We start from the raw sequence: 23892 nt of genomic DNA on the forward strand, positions 1-23892 counted from the left end.
CTGCTCAGCGCGGAGTCTGCTTCTCCCTCTGCCTGCTGTTCCCCCTGCCTGTGCTTGCTCTCCCTCTCTCTCTGACAAATAAAGTCTCAAAAAAAAAAAAAAAATATATATATATATATATATATATATGACTTTCAGACAGAGCCAAAACATTTAATCACAGCACAATGCCTGACATTTTCCAACCCTGTTCTGCTTCCATCTTACCAGATAAAAAAATAAAAATAAATACAGGTGCCTTGGTGCAGAGCTATGTGCTCATGTGTAACCAGTTCTGCTGAGAGGGCTGTCTGCCTCTTTCCACTGTGAAGCCAAGAGCTTGTCAGGCGGCAGCTTTGACTCCTCCCTGTTCATCAGCGCACACCTGGGAAGTTTGAGTTGGGAGGAAGTCGGGCTTTGGTTTCACTGTCCCAAGTCCCAGGGCAGGGCGATTTCCGCCTTCCCTCTCCATTTCCGAGTGTCTCTGCACGCTGTGCAAGGGGCTTTATGGGTCCTTTTCACCAGCCTTGTCACTGTTGTCACCGAACTGGGCCTGTCGCCTCTGCTCCACCAGTTGCTTGTCCAGGTCCCGGAGCTGCTTCAGAAAGCCCCGGTTGGGTAGGACACAGCGGTTCTTGGCCACTTGCTGGATGGCGTCCACCAGGGTCATGTTCTTGTGAATCATCAGGTAGGCCAGGACCAGAGTTGCCGACCGGCTGCGGCCCATGACACAGTGAACCAGGATCTTACCTGAAATGCAGTGGGGAGAAGAGGCACCTAACTATGCTAGTAATCATTGCATCCTTCGTCACCACGCACTCTCGGGGCCCGGGGTGGGGCGGATGCCAGTTTCCCTTAAGAATATCCTTGATGAAGCAGTAAAAATGACTTTTATCAAATTTCAGCCTTTGGTTACACTTCTACTTAATATTCTGTGCGATAAAATCGTATGTACACATAAAGCACTTGGGCTGAGTACCAAAGTCAGATGGTTATCACAAGAAAAAAAAACATATGTGAGATTGAGTTGCGAGCTGAATTAGCCACTCTTTGTGAAACACCGTTTTTATGTAAAAGAACAAATGACAGGAAAACCAGGATAATTCACATTTGGGTATTTGGCAGACTCTATCTCCAAAGTGAACGAAGTAAGTCTCTCATTTCAAAGGAAACAACCAATGGTATTTGTTGTCAGTGATAAAATGCAAGGCTTTGAGCAAAAGATTAGAGTTTGGGGGGGTGCCTGGGTGGCTCAGTGGGTTAAGGCCTCTGCCTTCAGATCGGGTCATGGTCTCAGGGTCCTGGGATCAAGCCCTGCATCGGGCTCTCTGCTCAGCAGGGAGCCTGCTTCCCCCTCTCTGCCTGCCTCTCTGCCTACTTGTGATCTCTCTCTCTGTCAAATAAATAAATAAAAATAAATAAAATCTTTAGTTAAAAAATTAGAATTTAGGAAACTTGTACTTATTTCTGTGAGGTTGACAGTTTTTCAGTTGAGATTGGTGGTGATATTAAGAAAAGTGTTCTTTCAATAATCTACAATGAAAACTGTCAACAACTGGAAGATAACATAAATTAGGGAACCAATATTTTCCAAATGGCCAACATGGGATATTATAAAATCATGCATGGGTTAAAAAAAAAAATCCACTCAAAGTGCAAGACAGACCAATGGATTTTCATGTAACAAAGTACGTATGAAGTTCACTGATACAGTTTCAGATGCCACATCACAGCTAGCTTTTAAAAAATGATTACTTGTCAAGTTTTGGTGTAGTATTAGAAAAGACTATCCACAATTATCTGAAAAGTCTATTAAAATAAACCTCCCTGGGTTGCCTGGGTGGCTCAGTGGGTTAAGCCTCTGCTTTCGGCTCAGGTCATGATCTCAGGGTCCTGGGATCGAGCCCCACATCAGGCTCTCTGCTCAGCAGGGAGCCCACTTCCCCCTCTTGCTCTGCCTACTTGTGATCTCTCTCTCTCATTCTGTCAAATAAATACATAAAATCTTAAAAAACAAAACAAACAAACAAAAATATTTGAATGAGAGAATAAAATACTAAAAGGGTGGCAAGACCCCAGAAAAATGTGTGTTAACCAAATCAGAAGAGACCCCAAATCATGGGGAGAAGAAAGGAGGTTAAGAGAAATATATATATATATATATATATATATATATATATATTGGATCGGTGAATAGAACAGAGCCACCCACTTGATTTTGGGTGTATTTTGGTCTCTTAGAAGAAACTACCTCCCAAAATTTTAAAGAAAGAAAAACTTACATATATATACAAAAATAAGGGTAAACCTGATTAAGGGATGGGATATGACTGCAAAGATGAAAATTTTAAAAAAAATTCTAAAAAAGGAGTTGATAAGTTGGTTAGGAAAAGAAAGAAGAAGGAAGTGGAGAGAATTTGCTCAGGATGGAGACTAGAACAAAGCCATGTGCTAGATTTAGGGTATATTTTGATCTATTAGAAGAAGTATCCCAAAAATTTTTGGAAGAAAAAAACCTATATGTATACAAAAAATAAAGTTAGATACAATAAAGGATAAAATATGATTATAATAATGAAGTTTCAAAAGGATTTTTTAAAGAAAGGCATTGTTAAGATAAACTAGTTAAAAAACGTTAAAAGAGGAAAGAGTAAAACTTAAAAAAATTAGAATAAGAAAACAATAAAACTTTAAAAATTAAATTAACTTTGCAAGATTAAAGAATCATGGGGAGAAAGCCATGAAATTCCATACTTTGCTTTCCCCTCCTCTGGAATTCCACTGTTCCCCTTGATCAGTGAACTTGGTCTTGGCTGGATGTACTTGCTGATCTTTTGGGGGAGGGGCCTGTTGCAGTGATTCTCAAATGTCTTTGCCTGAGGTGGAATTGCGCCGCCCTTGCCAGGGGCTGGGCTGAGTAATCTTCTCCAGTTAGCTTTCAGGAGCTTTTTACCCTGAACGCTTTCCATAGAACTCTGGAAGAAGGGAATGAAAATGGCGGCCTCCCAATCTCTGGCCTGGAGGAGCCGAGGGCTCAGGGCCCCAATCCTCAGTGCACCCTTGGGGAAAAGCGGTCAATCACTCCCATCTCCCTGGTCTCCTGCCACGCTCCGTCCTCAACTGGCCTGTGACCAAGTGTTTCTGTCTCTGGCACACAGCAGCTCCATTTGGAGTCTCCAAACCCAGCAGATTCCTGCCTCCAGAGAAGGAAGGTGAGTCCACAGATCTGCCACTTGTGGGGTCCCTGCTCAAAGAGCAGTGGTCTGATTGTGCCACAGATCACAGTTTAAGGTAACCCCAAATTGAGAGCTCACTCCTCAGCTCCGTCTCTGTAGCCGGCTTCCCTGCTCCAATACCTGCAAGCTCTGCGACACTCAGACATCCCTGATGCTTCTGTGACCCCATGGGACCTGAGGCCACGCTGTCCCTGCGAGGGCTCCACCCCCGCTTAGCCTCTGGAGCGATGTCCCTCAGTGGAGCTGACTTTTAAAAGTCCTGATTTTGTGCTCCATTGCTCCACTGCTTGCTGGGAGCTGGCTCCTCCCACCATGGTCTATCTTCCCGACGTTTCTGATTCACTTCTCCGCATGTCCTACCTTTGAGGAAGTGGTCCATTTTTTGTTTCTAGAATTACTGCTCTTCTTCTCTTCAATCTCCTGTTGGATTTGTAGGTGTTCTCAATGGTTTGATAACTATCTAACTGATCTCCTGTGACCGGATGTCATCTCAGCCTGCTACTTCTCCACCATCTTGACTCCTCCCCTGATCTCATTCTATCCTTAACAGAACTTCAAGGTTCATTACAATCATCCCCGTGTTACAGATGAAAACAGGCTCTGAGTTGTTAAGTGACATACCAGAGGTCACCCAAAAAGCAGGTGCTGTCACTAGAAATCATTTAAAGCAACTTGTTGCTGAGACCCTTCTGTGGGCTGTCCGCAGGCCTCTGGGCTCTGTGGACAGAGAAAGTAGTAAGGTTAAGCTCTCGGCCCGTCCCCACCACTGCCATCTCAGTGGTTCCCTCTCTTGTCATTGTGGGAGAGCCCGGCTGGGGTTGAGATGGCTGGGCAGTTTGAGCTGTGGGACTTGTGACCCTAGTGATGTCTCTGTTCTTAAGTCTTAGGCCTGAAGCTCAGAAGGATGACCAAGGAGACTTATGGACATCATCTGGCTTGTGGAACATCAGCAGGATAGGAGAACAGTTTGCTAAAGAATATTTCTGAATGAGTGTGGCTCCCTGTGTCCTTCTCACTCTCACCCCTCACCTGTGCCAGGGGACCATGCCCAGGACAGTGGCCCAGGCAGTGTGAGAAATCCAAGAGGACCCATCCATCCGGCCTGGGGAGGCTCTTTCCCTTTCTCCCTGCCGGCGAGGCCTGCACACCTTGCCCAGCAGTAAGGTCTCCATATTGGTCTCTCCACACACACAGTGCTGGCATAGAGAGGTGCTTCATAAGGAACGGTTCATTTGATCACTTCATTTTCACAAATCTCTATAAGCTAACCAGGCAGCCCTCTATCCCACCCGCCATGTTGCTGAGCTACAAGAATGTGACCACACCACTTTTTCCTTGTCCATGTTGGACTAGAAAAGAAGGCAAGAAGCAGGGCTGGCTTCTTTACTGCTGGGTCAGGTTTGGGGGCGACTGGCCCTGGCTCTTGCATGGCATGACCGTGCTCCTGACTGAAATGTACCTCTGGCATTCTAATCCCCACAGACTGTTCCAGAGGCTGCCTGGCCTCTTGCCAGCTCTGCTGATAACTAAAGCGTTTCTTCCTCTCCTGGCAAAAAGGGTAATTCTTCCTGTCATGACTAAATGCTTGAAACAGACGAAAGCTGTAGTTCATTAAGTCTTTTGGGAGCCTGAAGTCTGTTAAGTGGGAGGAGGGGAGGGGAGGGGAGGGAAAGGGCGAAGGGAGATGGAGGGGGTTGGAAGACAAAGGCGGAAGGGAGAGAAGGGCGCGCTCAGCTCCAGCACAAGCTCCTGGAGCTGAACTTTGGTTATTCGAAGAGCTGCCTTAATGTCGTCAACCCCGTGAGCCTGGTAGGTCTCCCTCGGGGTAAGGGCCTGTCTCGGCTCCCCCAGGCACCATTCCCTCTTTGCTCTGTGGCTCTGCTAAGGAGCACCCTTTGGGGTGCAGCGTGAGAACACTCCTGGGAAGGCTCAGAGGACAAGGGCATGGAAAGTGGCCTTGGGCCTTCTCCCCGCAGCACCCACACCAGAGCCACCCCCAGGCTCTCTGGTTAACGCCAGCCAGCATTAGGGCCCCACGCGAAGGCAGCTGTGTTGGGACTGGCATTTTCCCCTCTCAGTGGCTCTCCCTCCGTTGTGCGTGAACAACCGTTTGTGGCTTACACGTGTGGAACCTCCCCTCACCCCCAAATCTGCCGAGTGCATTCTTAAATAGTTTACCAGATTCAGTCGGCCCAGCCAACATGCAGGAGACACAGTTATCATCCCCATGTCACAGAGGACACAAAGTGCAAAGAAGTGATTGGCCCAGTTTGCTGGGCAGTGGCAGAACAGTAATCCCCACCCCCACCCCCGGCTCTTGTCACCCCACATTCGGATCTCTTGGATTCTGTGTGGTATCACAAGCATGTGTAGAGCAGGCAGAAGCTCCACAAGGTCATACGAAATTTTGCAACAATTCTTTTCTAATCTATTCATTTTCTTAAAAGAAATGCTGGTTGCACCCACTAAATGGATTCTTATAACACTCTGAGCGGTCCCAATCTGTGTCTTGAAAATGGACATTTCAATGAAATAGTTCCCCTTGGCCTTTACCAAAAGGTGAATTTCCACAATCTTATAAAAACCCATATCCAGAGCTGCTGCTGCTTTCCAGGTGCACATTTTCACTGGTGATCAAAAGATAGGCCTCTGTCACTCAAATCAGTTAGAGAGGCCAAGCCTGTTACCCGCCAACCCCCTACCCTCAGCTCCACCCCACCCCTGCCAGGGGTGGACTCTTACAGACAACCTCCTGCCTTGGTTTTGGAGGAAGGCTCTTTGCCTGTCTCACCCTCACCTCCTTCCCTCCGCGGCCTGCAAAGGCAGGCAGAGCTCTTACATTTCCCGAAATGGTTCTGGGTATGGTGGAAGGCGTCAGACAGAGGGTGCATGTTGTGTTTTGAACTGCGAGGGGGAGGCCCGTGCGTGCTGCGGTGGGGCCGGAGAATCTCAAAACACCCTGAAAATCTGCTCTGGTGAAAGCTTCGAAGCACCAGAGAGCCAAGCTCCTGCTCAAAAGTGGACTTCGTTTATTTGTTCCTACCTGCCTTATCCGTAATAGATTTTAAGATGGCTTCAAAAGCAGGCTACAGACTGTTTAAGAAAAAGAAAGAACAAAAGAAGAGCGTTGATACTAAAACCTGATCTTTAGAGCTTCCCAGTGTCGGCCCTGGGATTTCTTAAATTAAAACCACACGACTTCACCTCCGAGGACACCATGCCAGGAGCAGCTAAGGCTGTCCAAATGGGGTTTCCACGGCAGTATTTTGTCGGTACGTCTCTCTCCGCAGAAGAGTGACACGTTCAGTTGTTTCCAGACCTTATAACCATCTGGAGTGCCTCACCTTTCATGATTTTTGGTGACCTCTTAGACGGTAAATTCACCGGATGTTCAGAATAAGGCCAAAGGACTCTTCCGAGAAGCCTGGGTGACCGGAGGAATTCTTGCTGGCCTCTGATTAGCTCTGGTGACCCTGGGCACATCATTTGGCTTCTCTGGGCGTCTGTTTCCCCACCTCTAAGGGCCAGACACTGAACTAGCTTATTTCTGAGATTTTTCAAGCCTTGACTACAGTTGTCCCAGGAGTTCTTTCAGAAGAGAAGGGTCAGGGTAGGAGAGGGGTAGGGGCGGGTCCCACGGGGCTCACTACAAGCCTCAGATACAGCTCTACAGCACCACAAGGAAGGCTTTTCACCAAAAGTAAACAAGACTTGATGTGAGGGGCAGCAGTGGGAACAGTGTACACGTGGCAGAAACTAGCCAAGGAAGAACAGGAAAGACAAGAGAGGGGAGAGAGAGAGATGCCTTGCCTTCAGTCCAGACTGCCCATCAACACCTCTTACATCAAGAGTATAATAGGAAACATATGAGGGAGCCTGGCTCCCATATGCCAGAGTAGCATCCCCTAGCCTTCCAGTGAATGACTAGATGCCCCATGCCGAGTACAGGCTGTCCCCAGTGGGTAGAGTCTGTGACAGTGCCATCGCTGACTAATGAGCATCTTACTTTGTTACTCTGACCACCCAGCATAGGTTTCAAAGGGACAGTCTCCAGATTTCTTTGGTTTGGTCTTTGTGGTATTTTAAGAAAATTTCAAGGTGTCGCCAACACTTAAAAAATTGGGCAATTTCACATTAATATCCAGATTGAAGACTTTTCCTGAAAAATCTAACCAATCGCATTTGCACTGACTCTCGCCAGACCCATGTTTGTTGGCTGAGATGGAGTAGCAAGCACCCCCTTTGGGGAGAATCTGGGGTTCTCCATCTCGCAACAAGCACACATCCAACGCAGCCAGCTTCATTTGCTTCTGTCCCTGCCAGGTTCCTCAGGGTTTGCAATCGATTTGAGCTCCAGACTTGAGAATATTCAAGTGCAAAGCACTGAGAAGGGATCCCACCGCCTCCCACCTGGGAATGGGCTCCTATCCTGTTCCCCTTGCCCAGCCAACAGGTCTAGTCCCACACCCCCTGATTCTATCCCCTGCCCAGTCTCTGACCTGAGCATATACTTTTCTCTCTTGGCCCTTTCTTTTCTTTGCTAGGTACTTTCGAAAATATGACCCACGGGTCAGGATCCACTGCAGCCTGACATCTCCTCGTCAATGCTCTGATCTGCCCAGGAGTACACATGCTTTGCGAGCCTCATTATTCCCTAATTCAGCAGAGGGGGGAGGACTCTAAAATGGTGCGCCAGGAACTGAAAACAAGCTGTCATGTGAGTCTACTGCCCTAGTTCAAAGTTGGAATGTCTTTTTTCCTTTTTTTTTTCTTTTGGGATTGGAAACTTTATTACGATGGCGCACACATGCTAGTGTGGTTATGTGTTTCATGGTGCACGACCTCCCTTTATCAAACACATCTGAGGACCTGCTGTGCACCGGGTTCCATGTGGCGTGCTCTATGTGGGTTACTGCCGATGCTCATTATAACCTTCCAAGGTAAATATTTTCATCACCAGATTGAGAAAGCAAGGCTTAGAGAAACCACGTTGTTAGTCAGTTATATGGCGTGAAATCCCGCCCCATCTTCTCCAAAGCCTGCCAGACCCCTTCCATTAAGAAAAAGTTTGAAGATACAGTAATGGTGAAAGAGTACACATTAAACAGAAACCAAAGGATTGGGCTGTGGCAGTTTCTCGTTTTTTGGTATTTTTTTTTTTCTTGTCAAATATGTTTTCGGTTAACTTCAAATAATTTAAGGCGAATTTTACCTCACGTTGATGAGTCAGAGGCCAGTTGCTTTTTGAGACTACCTAGAAACCCAGAATGCATATAATGCAAAAGATTGTCCGTAAATAGTCTCATAAAAGCATGACTTTGAAATGAGGCATCCCCTAATAAGAGCCCTTCAGCTCTGTGAGGGTTTTTCCTCACTGGGACTTTGCTTTCTGAACCAAAACAATGACAAACTGTTGGTGCCCAGCTGTGGGGCCAGGACCACTAGGGGAGAGCCATCAAGGTCTGGGACTCGGGCGGGGCCCAGCTGCAGACTGCAGGTTCCTGAAGCAGACTGGTCAGCTAGTCACTGAGCCTCATAATCCCAGTCTCTTGTGGCAAGAAAGGCTTTTAGTAACTGGACAATGTGATGGTCCCATAAAGGGGTATGAAATGTGGGCCTAAAGTCAGAGCACTGAGTAGGGAGTATAAGTCCCTCTGGCCTCTATGAAATGCCCCTGAAACACCCCCTTGCAGCAATAATTGCATACTATTTTACCCCAGTGCAAACCTAAGCCAGGCCCTTCTCTCAGAAAGAGCCATGAAGTCTTTACCTGGCTTAGACAGCTAAAACTGAATTTTGAGTGCAAGGACTAGCACTGTGATTTTAAAAATGGATAATTAACCTTGGGGAAGTTGGACATCATGGGTGCAAAACTCAGGTTCTCAAATATCATTCGCCATTTAGAAGGCTAGGATGTCAGCTTTCTACAGGGGGCCTCACTAGACTGTGTGTTGGTGGTGTTGGTGAAGGGAGATTTAGGGGAGGCAGCGGGCTTGGTTGGTTGGCAGGAGAATTTGAAGTCTCTCCATGAATTCCCAGTCCAGTCAGCTCCCTGAAGCTTTTCTGGCTTTGAAGCCTCAGCTATTAGTCAGGTTTGGACAATTGACATCTGGGCTATAGTCCCTCTGAGGGCATCCAGACAGCATCCTTGCTGTTCCGAGCTCGCTAATGAGCCGTAGGAATTGGGATTCAGACCAAAGGCCTTTCCTCTGAACCCTCCAATTCCTGAAGCCCACAAACAGCACGCTCAGTGTGGCTCCCAGCCTCCTGGGGCTCAGATAATCCCAACTCAATCACTCCCAACCCCACAGAACAGGCTTTGTGAGTGCACAGATCACATCTCCAGCCAAGGTGAGGGGTGGGGCCTCATGGGAGGGGCGGGGCCTCAGGCAGGTTTGTTGGGGTTGTTTCATGGTGGGTCTCTTACTGTGGTCAAGGCTGAGCGCCGTGTTGATGAAAGCGGCTGCTGGGTAGAAGAAGACGCTGAGGTCGAATGTGGGCAGGTCGTCGGCCTCAACGCCGTGGTATTCGATGGCCATGTCGCGGTAGTAGTCGGGTCCAGTGTCCACGTTCCAGCGACCCTGAGCTGCATTCAGCACGTGCGTGAAGCCGGCCTTCTGCAGCCCATAGCGGTCCAGAGCTGTCGCCCTGGGCCGGAGGGGAGAGGCTGGTTAGCTGCGTGGTGCCTTGGCCTGGATCTGGGGGGTTCTCAGGGGCTGCCCTTGGTTTTCTGCTGTCAGTGCCAAAGTAAGGCCTAGTCACTGAAATGAAGGACTTCGGTCATCCAAAGCCCTGCTCTAACTGACCCCTTGGCTGCATGTTCCTGGCTCCGTCTCTTTGAGAAGGGTAAGAATGAAAGGTGGGGTAGATGAGCTAGTCCTTGGTCCGTTCATTCTTTCATCATTCACCAAGCACAGAAGAGCTGGTGTAGACACTATGCCCTAAATTTCATATCCCCTAAAAGGTCACCAGAATGACCTGTTCATCTCATCTTTAAAGCAGGCCTTTCCTCGGAACCTTCCAGATGTTTATAGGGTTTCGTGGGTTGGGGCTCGAATGAATGGTTTAAGATGCTGTTTCCATGCAAAGAATTGATTGAGATTGGGCAACATTCTTGACATTGATGTGCACACGGGTGGTGAACACAGTGTCGAACCCTTACTTTAATGAGTGAATCATTGCCTAGTTGGGCAAAGCATTTTTCTGAGGAGAGGTATTTGAGTTGTCTATTGTTGGAGTTGATTTTAGGAAGTTCCTGGAGTCTACTGTGATTTTCTGATTTCTATCCTTACCTTTCTAGGCAAGAATTTCCAGGAATAAGGAATAAAGTCACATTGAAGTTGGTGGCCTTGGAATATAGGGCAGAAGTACATTGTCAGAAGCAGTGGGAATTATTTATGTCTAGAGAGGCCAGGGGTGACTTTCAGGGGTGAGGGCCCTTTGAGTTTGCCTTACTACAAATGTCAGTGCTTGGTGACAGAGGGGAAGAGGGAGGCAAGGGTAAGAAAGTAGCATAGCCCGAGGGGTGGAGGCTGGAGATAATGAAGGCCTTTCAGGAAATGTGTATTACTTCCTGTAATCAATCATTAATCAGAAATAATGATTTAGAATCGCACGTGTGCCAGGCACTGTCCTGGGTGCTGACGATGTAACAGTGAACGGGTTAGTCAAGGTCACTCTGGAAGCATAGATTCTCATGGGGAGAGCAAATAAACAACAAATGAATAAACAAGATCATTTCAGTTAGCTGTAGGAGCTGTGCCAAAGGGCTGTGGTCCTACTTTAAGTAAGGTGGTCAGAGAAGGCCTTGCTGGAGGTAGTATTCCAGCTAAGACTGAGGGATGAGGGGCTAGGCAGGGAAAGAGCAGGAGGAAAAGTGTCTCTTCCAGGCCAAGGACACAGCAAGTGCTAAGAAGAGAAGGTGAGCACGTGTGGCTCCAGTAGCAAGGGGACAGTGGTACAAGAGGAGATTGGAGAGGTAGGCAGGGCCAGGTCATGGTGGACACTGTAGACCACAGGGGAGAGTCTGCCTTTTACCGATAGGGTGGTGGAATGCACCCCCTGCTACGGAGGGTTTTAAGAAAGCAGTGAGCATTGTTTCCTTTTTTAAAAATCAGTCTGGAGATGTGTGGACATGGATTGGAGAGGGGAGAAAGTAGAAGCAGGGAGCTCTGTTGGAGGCTATTGTATAGCCAGGAGAGGAAGGCGGTTGGAGCAGGTGGGGTCACGGCAGGACATGCTGATGGACTGGGAAGGGGGCTGGGAGGGGGAAGCTGATTTGGCCAGAGCATAGCTTGTGAGAGGAAGAGAGAGAAAGGTCTGGAGAGGGAGTATGGGGTTGGATGGTGGAAGTCCCTAGATCTGTATTTGGAGGGCTCAAGGACAGCTTTTGACCATGTTTGGGGAGGGTTGATCCTAACTAGGTTTTAAGACGACATCTCCCATCAACAGGGCAAAGGCCAGTTCTACAGTTCAGGAAAGAGATGACAGGGGTCTGGAACCATAACAACAAGAAGCCAGAAGTGGCATTGTGCTCCAGCTGAGGGCTCATTTCAAGGTCATCTATAAAAGAATGTAGACAGAGGCACCATATTGAATGTTAACACTGATCAGTACCTTGGGCCGAAAGGAGCCTTGCAGCAGGAAACATATGCCATGGCCCCTTGGCCAAGGGCCCCTGATCTGTTGCTCTTTTCCTGGAGTGTTTTCTTGGTCATGAGAGGAACCATGATGGAGTCCAGTATTTGGGAAAGAGAGACCTAAATGCAGACACTGAGCTTTTAGAAACATTTGCAAAGAGCCCATTGGAACTGAGCCACAGGATGGTGGAGTGTTCCCCCAACCCCCCCAGCTGGTCTTCGGTGCTGCCATCCTGACTATGGACCACATTCTGCTTTCAATTTTTCCTCAGAAAGACCTGTTTTTCATTTTTCTTCTCGTCCCAAAGTATGTATACAACAAACATTATGCTTTTGGGACATAGATCTGCGCTCAATTAAAGCTTCCACTAATGCAGGCCATCTTGCTGAGTAGCAATCAACCTCACTTTGAGGTTGAGCTCAGTGGAAAAATTAAAATTAACTGTCCTTGACAGGAAGTTCCTACCCACCATAAAGACTGTTCTCTCTGGGTTCAGCAACTGGGTTTCAACATAATCAAGTGGCAGTTTGAATAAATAGCAATTTGCATTTGCTGCTGTGGGGGTCAAGGATCAGGGTAGATATGTGACAAAACTCGTTGCCTGACACCTCCACAGTCAGCTGGCAGAGCTGATTTTAGCTATGTCTGAAGGAGAGGAAAGGGGTCCTGGGGAGGATCAGAACTGCTGGGTGTCTGAGGCCCCCTGCAGGTTTTCGGGGGGCTCTGCAGCTGCCAGAGCCCAGAAAGGGAGGTGGTGTCCTTGCAACGCTCTGGGGATTTCTCCCTAGCTTGACCCTCAGAGTCTAGGTGAGTGCTCAGAAGAGTATCCATGACAGAATGGGGATCTGCAAATAGGGAAACTCTTAGTACATTTGGTAAGCAGTGGTTGTGACAGAGACAGGTCCCCAGCTGACCCAAATGTCTGGCTCAGCCATTCCTGGGAGTGGGGTGGGTCGGAGGGGGCGGGGGGATTTCCCTAGCCCTGTATTGTGGTTTTCTTCTATGTTAAAGCTGCCTGCTTAGACATGTTATGTGGAAAAGAGACTAAGGAATGTGTTTCTGCTGAGGAGAAAATCTCCGGAGAAAAAAGCAGACTTAGAAATTTACCTTTAGAACCTAGGTGATGCAGAAGCCTTAGTTTCTGGATGTTTAATTAAAAAAAAAAAATTCCCAATGTAAGCCATGTGTTTATTTAAGGAATAATATGTCATCAAAATATATCATCTAATTATAAAAATAACACATGCTCAGTGCAGAATGTGAAAACCTATTCACACACACACACACACACACACATACACACACACACACATCACCTGTATTTCTACCCCTCCCCTAAGATTAAGTCTATTTGCTTTTTGATGTAAGATTCTCCAGTTACTTCTCTATGCATAGATTTATATATTTTATATAAAGATTCATTTTGGGGTATGATACCATATGTAAGTTTCAAAAACTTTGACATGGTGTTACATTGTAAACATCTTCCTCTGTCAACACATAGCCTTTAATAGCTGCATGCTGTTCCAGTCTATAGGGAAATCTCAATTTTACCTCACCCAGCTCCTATTTTTGGACGTTTTTTTCCCTCTCTCTCCCTCTCCCTTTTGCTCTCGCTCTATCTCTATCTTTATCTCTCTCCTGAAGGGGTAGTGGCGGGTATTATAAGAAACACTATAAATGAACAACTTCGCTGTATTTCTTTGGGCACATCTCTTAATTATGTCCTTAGGAGAGATTTCTTTTTAAGTGGAATTGCTGGGTCAATGGGTATGAGCTTTTTTAAAACACATTTGATATGTGTTACTAAATTATCCTCCAGAAAGCTTGCTCATTTTACAGCCTGATTTTTATTCTTTGCTAATTTCATAGACAAAAAAAAAAGAAAAAAGAAAGAAAGAAAAGATGTCATATTTCCATTTCTTTTAGCAATGAGGTTGGACGTTTTCTCACACATTTACTGGAGTCGTGCGGTTTACTTTTGAAGAACATTGCCATATCTCTGGGGGTTTTTTGTTTTTGTTTTTGTATTTTTCACATCTCTGTTTTTGACCCAATTCCCTTTATCTCTCTCCCGGTGAACCTCTGTCCTGGCTCTGGACAGAAGCCTGTCAAGGTTAGCTCTGCCTTGGTGCCTTGAGGCTGAATTAGTTCCTTCTTTTTTTGGGGGGGTCGGGGGGAGCGTGAAAGGGTGCAGCTCTCCAGGGTACCAGTCAGAGGCCCTCTGAGCTGGCGGATTTGCTCTCACCTCTTTCCAGCCTCCTCAGCTACAGGCCGGGCCTGGAGATGCCTCTCCTTTTGAGGCTGTTGGTCTGATTGGGAGGAGAAAGGCAGAAAGGGTAAGATAGCAAAGAAATGACTTCCTTCTGGCAGGGACCAGTTTCCTCATTCAGGGACTTCCCCTCCCTTCCTCCTTATCTTGCCTGGCCCAGCCTCCTCCTGGTGCCCAGAAGTTCCTCCAGGAAGCTTGTTTCAACCCACCTTGAGGAATTGGGAATAAGAGCACTCTTGGTGGGGCAGTCTCCTTGGGCAGCACTCCTCACAGTCCACTTCTCCAGACCGCCTGATGCCCTCCTGACTCCAGGCCCAAAGGCCTCGCTATCTGCCCGAAAGCCCATTTTCCACAGGTGTTCTTGAGCTCAGGGGAGGAGGGACACGCATGCCTACATCCACACAAGCCCTCCCCCAGCTCCCTTGCTGTGGGAAAACAGCTACTCCCATGTTGCCAGGATTCTGCAGTGGGCGCTAAAGAAAGGCCGCAGATAATTGGATGGTTCTCCACACCCCTGGGTCTGGGAGAACCCACTGATTTCGTGCCCCCTACCGTACTCTGGCACCCTTTTCATTTGGTTGTGTCTGACATTTATGGCCTCGTGTCATTTCATGGGCATGATGGGAACCTTCTCCTTTGGAGTTCTGACCATACCTATTCCTTGCTGGTGGATTTCAAAACGGTGGACACATTTCTAGCTGTTGATCTCCATCAATTCACCTGATCTGGAAGGGAAATCTCTTGGCTTTCTAGTTTCTTGGGTGTTCTTGTTACTTGCTGCCAATGAAGCTGTTTGCCTTTGAGGCCTCTCCTAACGCACCGGGCTGCCAGGTGCAGGGGGTAAGCTTACTCACTGCTGCTCGAGCTCAAACAGCGGAACCTCTGGGACCGGCAGTTTTCTCTCTTTGTTAAACAGAACCAATTACTCTGGCAGCGCTTTCCTTACAAGATTCTTGTAAACTGAATGATGCAACACTCTAGTTTCTTTGAAAGGTTAAAAGAGAAATTCAAGAGGAAAAAAAGGAGTAAAAAGAGGAACAACAAAATGTTATCTATCGGTGGCTCTCCCTCGATAAGGGGATGATGGAGAATTTTTCTTTTCGCCTGTAAATTTCGGTAATGAATATGTCAGATATTCATTTAATACAAAAGCATATGCCATGATTTTATTGATGTTTTCCTTAGTTGTCGGGAGACACTGGCAACTCAAAGATATAAGGAGGCCCCAGGGTGTTAAAGTCTTGTTAGAAACTTCTTCATCCTCTGCCCCAGGGATGGAGGCTGAATGGAGAAAGAGAGCTCAGAGGCCTGAAACTGAGAAATGATGCCGTATTAATAACTAGGCTAGGCATTTTGCTACCCATGAAAGGAAGTGGTTGCTGTTGCTTGAGGTCCATGCTGAGAAGCTGGCAAGCCCCAACCCGGTCCCCCCTGTTCACTAGTGCCCAATTGTATCTAAGTCACCTTTGGTACTTGGAGGTTCAGAATCCAGGTCTTCTAGTTCTTTCCATTAACATTCAGCTCATTAACTGGAAACCTTGTAAAGCTGTGTTTTCACTGCTTCCTAAAGCAGCCATGGAGAAACCCACCCTGGAGAAGCCTGTCAAGGTTAGCTCTGCTTGGTGCCTTGAGGCTGAATTAGTTCCTTCTTTTTTGGGGGGTGGGGGGGGGTGGGGCGTGAAAGGGTGCAGCTCTCCAGGGTACCAGTCAGAGGCCCTCTGAGCTGGCGGATTTGCTCTCACCTCACTTTCCAGCCTCCTCAGCTACAGGCCGGGCCTGGAGATGCCTCTCCTTTTGAGGCTGTTGGTCTGATTGGGAGGAGAAAGGCAGAAAGGGTAAGATAGCAAGACCCCTTGAAAGCATGTTCAGCCTGAGTAGGGACAGCCACAGGGAGGGGTCCGGCTTTGTGGGGATGGGCAGCTGGCTGTTGATGATGCCCCAAAAGCCAGACTTTGGAGGCAACTGTATTTTAATAAAAATGGAGAGCTCCTTAGCAGCCCTGTCACTCAGGTGACAGAGCAACTTAGCGCCTGCCTTGGTGTTGACTCACAGGGATGCTGACGTGGGGAGGGAGAAGAGCGATTTCTCAATTTTCCTGCTTCAGCCAAGCCTATGGGAGGCTGTCCTGCCTGGGAATTTGCAATCACTTTGACAGTAGCCAGGATATTTCCCCTCCTGCTGACTGCAGGGGAAAAAAAAGAAAAGAGAAAAAAGATTTTGCTAAGCAAATGAAAGATGTGAATAAGATTAAAGGGAGAATATTTAAATTACAGAAACTTAGTGCTTTCAAGCATACTCAAGCACTTTTGAAGCACCCATTTAGGGACTGCTGATTGATAAGAGGCGATGAATTATTCTTATCTCATCATTGACGCCAGTCCTTGGCTCTCTGGAGGGCAACACTTGGTTAACCTAATTTGAATCTAATTTGAATGACTTAAAAGTAATAAAACAAGTATGTGCTTGAACCTAATAAAGCCTAATTTATTTAATAGCACATTTCTTAAAGAATTTCATTCTAGAGCTGGAAGGGACCTTTGAAATCATCCCTTTATTTTACAAATAAAGAAACTGAGACCCAGAACTGGAAAATGTTTTGCTGTAGGCTGCACATAAAGACCATCTGCACTGGGGGCTTGAACTCTGGGCCCTGCGTCCCATTAGGGGCCTTTTGCTCTACTCCATGCTGACCCTACAGCTCTGCCTATGGCCAGTTCACATCTCCTACCAAGGGAAGGGAAGTGAGTGGGGAGAGAGAGTGTCTGTGCCTTGAGCCTGCCAGAATGACTTCTGCTGAGAATACCTGAAAGGTGGCCCGTGTGCCTGGCCCAGCCCCTTTGACCCAGCATGGTCAGTACCCACCAGATCTCCCCCTTGTCTGTGGCTTCTTCTCATCCGGTCGGAGTGGTGGCGTCACCTCTGCCCTCCCTGGGCTGGTAAGCAATGGGGACTTGGAGTCACCACTCCACTTGGCGAATCCCCTTGGAATAAGCTGACACTGGGAAAATGCTCTTGAAGTTCTGGCCACAGGCCCCTAGGGTTTTGGTGTGGCACTGCCTCCCTAGGACTGAGGTCACGTGGGTTCCTGGAAGGCCAGCTCAGTATCTGTGGAGGTGGTTGGGACATGAACCAGAGAAACCCATCAGGAGGGACCTTCCTTCCAACCTGACCTTGGGTTCATCATAGCATCTCATGGAAACAATGTGACCTAAGGCTGCCCTTAGCACAGGACCCTTCATGGCAGAGCACAATGACTGTTCTTTACCTACTTCTCGCACTGGGAGTTGAATTTCGAGAACCTGCCTGATCTGTAGTAGTTCACACATACTGGGTATGCTCTCACTGTGCTGAGTGGCATCCGTATTAACTCACTGGATCCATATCTTATAGGGAAAGGAATAGAATGTCAGAAAGCACGAGTGACTTGTCCAAGGCCACAGGGGGACCAGTATTTGACCAGGCACATGGCTTTGGAGCAGATGCTTGACCATTCTGCCTCTCTCCATAAAGAAGCCCTGGAGGGACATAGAGAGACCATTAAGGGGAAAGGAAGGAGAAGAAGTGAGCTGCTTCTTTGGGCTAAGTCTGGTCCTCAGCAGGTCCCAGGCATCACCGGTCCAGGCCAGCCGTTCTGGTTCCCCCAGGGCTTCCGTCCTCACTCTTGGATCCTGACCACCCTACCTTCCAGAGCCTTGATAATTGCCTTTCGATATTCGATAATTGCCTTGCGTTATCCTTTTAAGGAAAGGAAAAGTTCAACCTAAATGCAGCTATCAAATTAAAACCCAGGCTTTATGCACGAGGAGCCAGCTGTGAGTTTTTTGCTGCTGCCTTGGGCAACACCTTCGAAGAGATGGAGAAACACGGGCAGCCGTGCCTGCTCTCAGCAGGGTTATAACCCCGTGTGGCTGCCGTGTCGAAGGAACCCATCGCTCTCTCAGTAAGTATGTGTGAGTCTTATTACCCTTGTAAGTGGGTGTGGAGGGGGGACCCTGAGCAGAGATGAGGACGAGCGCTGTGCCATGCTGGCTTCCGCCCCCTGCCCCCGCGGCGCACTCAGGTCTTACACATAGCTGTGGAGCCTGCCCGGACTGGGCGTGAGTGTGTGCGTGTGTTTAGGGGCTTGACCAGGCAGCACTGGAATGAACTGAAGGGGTAGTGACATTTTCCTGATTGAAGGAAGCAGGATTGTGGTCAGATGTCAAGGAGGCAAGCATGTCTTACAGGATCACACTTCTTGTCTGGCACTCTAGTAACTAGAACTTGTCTGTCCTGTTCAGACCCTCCGTGGCTTCCTGAAGAGAGTTCCCGGGCCAGTGTTCAGCCTTATGCAAGCCGGCCCTGATCTATCTGCCCATGCTTTTTTTCTCACTAAGTACCATAATGATAATGTTTGTTTTTGTTTACACAAAATGTACTTATATTCCCTCTATGTCTTTGAATCTTCTTAGTAATCATTTTTTGAGATAAGAACATCAGACAGAGAGGTGGAAGGACCTGCCCAAAGTCACTGCACCGAGAGGAGACTGTGGCCGTGGAAGGCGGTGCGTTATCCTTTGGAATAGTTACTGCCACTCCCTAGGTCAGGTTATACTTTCCTGCCCTAATAACATGAGAGTTTGCCTTGGACTTGCTTTGGCCCCTGAAATGTGTGGGCATGAATGGCATGTGTCACTTCTGAGTCCACTGGTGATTTTCCAAGTCCCTTCTCTCTCCCAGAAGACTGGCAGTATCCCCGATAGGGGCTGCTCTGTCAGCCTGGATCCTGAGTCTTAGAGGGACGTGGAGGCAGAGCAGAGTTCGAACTGGCTCACCACGGACACGTCATGTGCATGAGAAATAAGCCATTACGGTGGTAGGCCACTGAGATCTTGGGGTCCCCTGTTCCTGCAGCACGGCTAAATCTGAGCTGACCACGTGGTGGTCAAACGTGGCTCAGTTGTAGACTTCCTGAGGGTGGACCTCTATCACGTTTATCCCCTGCGTTCCCGACAAACAATTCTCGCTTATTCTCGCCTCGATTCATTTCTTCATCCTGCATCTCCGCCCAGAACTCTGTTGAAGTCCTACCCATCTTCTGGGGTCCTGCTTGGAATTCACCTCTTCTGTGACGCTTTCCAAGTATCAGGCACTTAGCGGCATTTACTTACTGTGTGCTTAGCACTCTACTTGTTTTAATTCATCTCGTCTTCACCCCATGAAATAAGCCCTATCTCTGTTAGGGTGTGGAGAGGTAAAATAGTCCAAGACACAGAATTGGTGTTTGGCAGAGCCAAGACCTGAAGCGCACACTCCTTCCACTTCATTACCCATTCTCCTTCTGTTCCCTGCTACATTTCTACAGATCCCCCCTCCTCAGCTATAAAAGTGCTCCTTTATCTGATTGACCACATTCTCTTTCATTCTTTTGTTTAAAATAGCATATAATGTATTATTTGTTTCAGGGGTACAGGTCTGTGATTCATCAGTCTTACACAATTCACGGCACTCACCATAGCACATGCCCTTCTCAGTGTCCATCCCCCAGCCACCCCATCCCTCCCACCCCCACTCCTCTCCAGCAAGCCCTCAGTTTGTTTGCTGAGATTAAGAGTCTCTTATGGTTTGTCTTTCTCTCTGATTTCATCTTATTTCATTTTTTCCCTCCTTCCCCCTATGATCCTGTCTTGTTTCTCAAATTCATCATACCAGTGAGATCACATGATACTTGTCTTTCTCTGATTGACTTATTTTGCTTAATATAATACACTCTAGTTCCATCCACATCATTGCAAATGGCAAGATTTCTTTCTTTCTTTCTTTCTTTCTTTTTTTTTTTTTTTTTTGGTGATTGACCACATTTTCTTGATCTGAGTTTAGGTATAAATTCTACCATTACTGGGGCAGCTGGGTGGCTCAGTGGGTTAAAGCCCCTGCCTTTGGCTTAGGTCATGATCCCAGGGTCCTGGGATCAAGCCCCACATTGGGCTCTCTGCTCAGTGAGGAGCCTGCTTCTCCATCTCTCCCTGCCTGCCTCTCTGCCTACTTGTGATCTCTGTCTGTCAAATAAATAAATAAAATCTTTTTTAAAAATTCTACCATTACTGGTGATACGAGCTTGGGCTGGTCACTTAATTTCTCTGAACCTCAGTTTCTTCTTTGTATCCCCCACAATACTTAGCAAGGTGCCCAGGAAATACTGATTGACTGAGCAAATGGATGAACTCTCTGAGCCCCAGTTTGCCCATTTGTAAAATGAGAGTAATAATGGAACCTCCTTCATAGGGTTGACTAGCACAGGGCAAGGCACATGGTAAGATATATATGATACAATGTAGCTGTTATTATTATTGTTAGCTGTAGGAAATGTAAATACAGTATATAATATACAGAGAAAAACTCTTACTTCTCTGGATGGGGGTTGGGGAAACCTAGCTTCATGGCAGACGTGATTTGAGGGGTCATTGTAGGAGGCCTAATAGAATCTGGACATAGAGATGAGATGAGGGGCAGGGCATCTTAGGCAAAGGGAATAGTATAGATAAATATGTGCATAAATATGGCCACTGCAGTATTTATAAAGGTGAGAACATGGAACTAACTCGTAAGTCCAACAATAGGGAAGTGGGTTAAGTAGAATGACTTTATATCACCTGATATATTATGATCTGATATAGAGCATTGTATTATAATTGTATGAGAAGTATGTAGTAAGGAGAACGTTTATGAAAGATGCTATGTGGGAAAAAAGATTAAATGAATTATCAATATGGTTATGATAAAAGCAAGTTTTAAAACCAAAATGATAAACAAATAAATAAAATACACAGAAAGTCTAGGAGGAAATGTTAATACGAGTGGCTTCAGAGTAATGGGGTTTGGTGATTGCTCTGATAGATTTGTTTTCTTTCTTACATTAATCTCTATTACTAGAGCTAACCTTTATTGAGCACTCAATATGTACTAGGCACTGCACTAATATTTTACATATACTATCTCACTTAATCCATACAACCCAATGAGGAAGGTCCTGTTGTTAACCCACTACAAATAAAGAACCTAAGACTTCTATATTTACACAATAACCATGTAATTACTTATATACTAGGAAAACCATATATTTACTGATTTATGTAATACTTTATAACTAAGAGATAAGAGATTCAGATCCACCCTCCCTTTTTTTTTTTTTTTTACTTCAGGGATAAATAAACATTGTTCTGCATATTTCCTTACGTACTGATACTCTTATTTCTTTACATTTCTTAAAGTGATATTGGGGTCAAAGTATATGAGCACTTTCTTTAATTTTGAACTCATTTTAGAGTTTACAGAAAAGGTGCCAAAATAATACAGAGATTATCCAATAATAAAAAAAAGAATGAGGTACTGGTCCATGGTACAACTTGGATGAACCTTGAAAACATTATGCTAAGTGAAAGAAGCCAGACACAAAAATCATACCTTATGATTCCAGTTATATGAAATGTCCAAAATAAGAAATCCGTAGAACAGAAAGCAGATGGGTGGTGGTGTGGGTAAGAAGACAGGGAATGGAGGATTGTGAGGTGGTTTCCTTTTGAGGTGATGAAAATGCTTTCAAATGAGTGATGCTGGTTGCACAACTTGGCAAATGCAATAAAGCCGCTGAATTGTGCACTTTAGAAAGGTGAATTTTATGGAATGTGAGCCATATCTCAATAAAGCTACTATTTTAAAAAGAAAGAAAGAAAACAGTACAGGGAGTCTCATATACCCATCACTGAGGTTCCCCTAACGTTCACAATGAGGAAATGATTGGCTAAATTACAGGTTGGCACTACTACTACGGAATAGTAAAAGTACAGAATAGTACGATTCCTTCCCCCACTTAAAAATTGTTTAAAAGGAATGAAGCCCCTTTATACATGTGTATATGTGACCTCACGTTTGCAATAGTGTACATAAAATAATGCAAGTATGCAGGTGAGCTTAATACTGGTTACCCAAAAGAGAATTAAGAGAGAACAGAGGGAAATGGTGCACTTTGTTTTTACAACCCTCTCATTTAATTCAGTATAAAAGGGCATGTAATTTTTTAACGTTTCCAGTTTAAAATATTAAGAAAAAAAGGACAAGAGATGTTGCCCCTGGGATTTCCCATGACTAGGTAGTTGTTTCTAGGTTTTAAGCAGTCCCACCTGCAGGGGTCCTATGCCATCAGCTCCAGGGGGTGATGGAACCTGAGTGGGAATCGTGGGGAATGGAGGGAGGAGTAGGAGTGCTGGTTAAGATAAAATCTTCTGGGTTGGGCAGAAGCACATTTGAATCCCAGCCCTCCACCACCTCCTGAGCTTTAGACCTTGGGCCAGTGGCTTAACTGCCCTGTACCTTGCGGGAGCAATTAGATGTCCTCTTTCATTGAGCTCTTGTGAAAATAAAATGAGATCATTCATGCAAGGTGCTTAGCACAATGTCTGGAACATAGCAGTCAAATGATACCTAAATGATAGGTATTATTATTATTGATATTATTTATAGGAGATGTGTCCCAGTTGTTTAAGGAGTGGGAACTGGTGGCTATAAACATCTAGAGGAGGAGAAGATGACCTCAACCTTGCCAGGCCTACCATGCTTCCCAGCATTTAAGCTGATGTGCTCCCGTGCCACCAATCTGAGAACTGACTCTGTTCTTGCTGTATTATACCCAGCTAAAGTACAAGGCTCCATTTCCCAGAGTCCTTTGCAGCAAGGGGCAAGGGAGTTCTTGGGTGACCTGTCCCTCTGGAAAGATGCCCTTTTGCTCCTTCTTTTCTCTTTATGCTTCTGTGGCCTGGATCCATCCCACAGATGGTGGCTGGAGCCCTAATAGCACTCTTGGCCCATGTAGCAACTTTGAGGAAGGAAGCCACACCCTCAGGATGGTGGGGCAGGGGCACAGGAGCCTGACACCTTGATGCCCCTGGGGTGGCCATGCCAGCCGCAGCTCACCTTCCTCTGGACTTCTTTTGTATGAAAGAGCAATAAACGTCTATGTTGCATAAGTCCCTTCTCTGGGTTTCCTGTACTGTGAAGATAAACCCAGCCCTGGGTTCTCACAACACAACTAACCAAAAAAGCAACAACTCCTGGCTAAGAGCAAGTGAAGGGTGTGACCTTGGGCGGGGCTGGCTCCCTTCTCCTGGGTGAGGTCGGAGGTGGGGCTTGACCCTGACACTTACTCGTCACCGATGTAGAGCTGGGGCCAGACCTCGTTGACATGGGTGTACTGAGGACTGCCCTTCCAGAAGAGACGCTCCAGCTCGAAGGCACCTGGGGTGCAGTACTCCTCCTCTTCCATATCCCCCTCTCCCTTGGGCAGCAGCCTCTTGGCAGATGGGTAGGCATTTTGGAGGCTTGTCTTTGGTTCTCGGGATGTCATTTTGGAGCCACAGGATTTTCTTTCCTTCCTGCAAATGGTCATGAGAGAGGGTCAGGATTTGGGTTAACAGGGGACAGAGGTAGGGAATGGTCTTTACAAAAAGAGGTAGGGATAAGCTGACCTTAAGGTGCAGCAGGCATTTCCCATGCCTGCTTAGCTCCCACTTACTCTTCCCAGGCTGCAGGGGTAACTAAGGAGGGCCATGATGGCAGGTAAGCAACATGTCACTGACATTCCAGTCTCCTTCAGTGCAAGAGGCCTGGCGGCCCTCTGACATGGGCCAAGGGAGGTTTGCAGCAGACCTAAGACAGACTTCAAGCCTCAGAAATCCCTGTAGGCTGCTGGTCCTTTGCTTCTTTTCTTTTAGCTTTTAGCTCTGTTTTGGT

The 23892-nt window shown here is 46.7% G+C and overlaps 1 protein-coding gene across 1 annotated transcript; it reads right to left on the reverse strand.

Annotated features, from left to right (window-relative positions):
- Positions 1 to 484: 484 nt before the first annotated feature.
- Positions 485 to 23506, reverse strand: DUSP29 (dual specificity phosphatase 29). Its single transcript, XM_059395845.1, has 3 exons — positions 23307 to 23506; positions 9643 to 9863; positions 485 to 729 (listed from the first exon to the last, which is right to left on the reverse strand). The coding sequence occupies exons 1-3, from the start codon at positions 23504 to 23506 to the stop codon at positions 485 to 487; spliced, it is 666 nt and encodes a 221-aa protein (XP_059251828.1).
- Positions 23507 to 23892: the final 386 nt, after the last annotated feature.

Source organism: Mustela nigripes, chromosome 4 (genome assembly GCF_022355385.1).
Source record: "Mustela nigripes isolate SB6536 chromosome 4, MUSNIG.SB6536, whole genome shotgun sequence".
Lineage (NCBI taxonomy): Eukaryota > Metazoa > Chordata > Mammalia > Carnivora > Mustelidae > Mustela > Mustela nigripes.

Coding starts and splice junctions, on each gene's coding strand:
- DUSP29 (XM_059395845.1), bottom strand. CDS start 23,506: ATGACATCCCGAGAACCAAAGACAAGCCTCCAAAATGCCTACCCATCT. Junction 9,864..23,306: donor CAGCTCTACATCGGTGACGA/GTAAGTGTCAGG, acceptor CCTCCGGCCCAG/GGCGACAGCTCTGGACCGCT. Junction 730..9,642: donor GGCGCTCAGCCTTGACCACA/GTAAGAGACCCA, acceptor ACTGCATTTCAG/GTAAGATCCTGGTTCACTGT.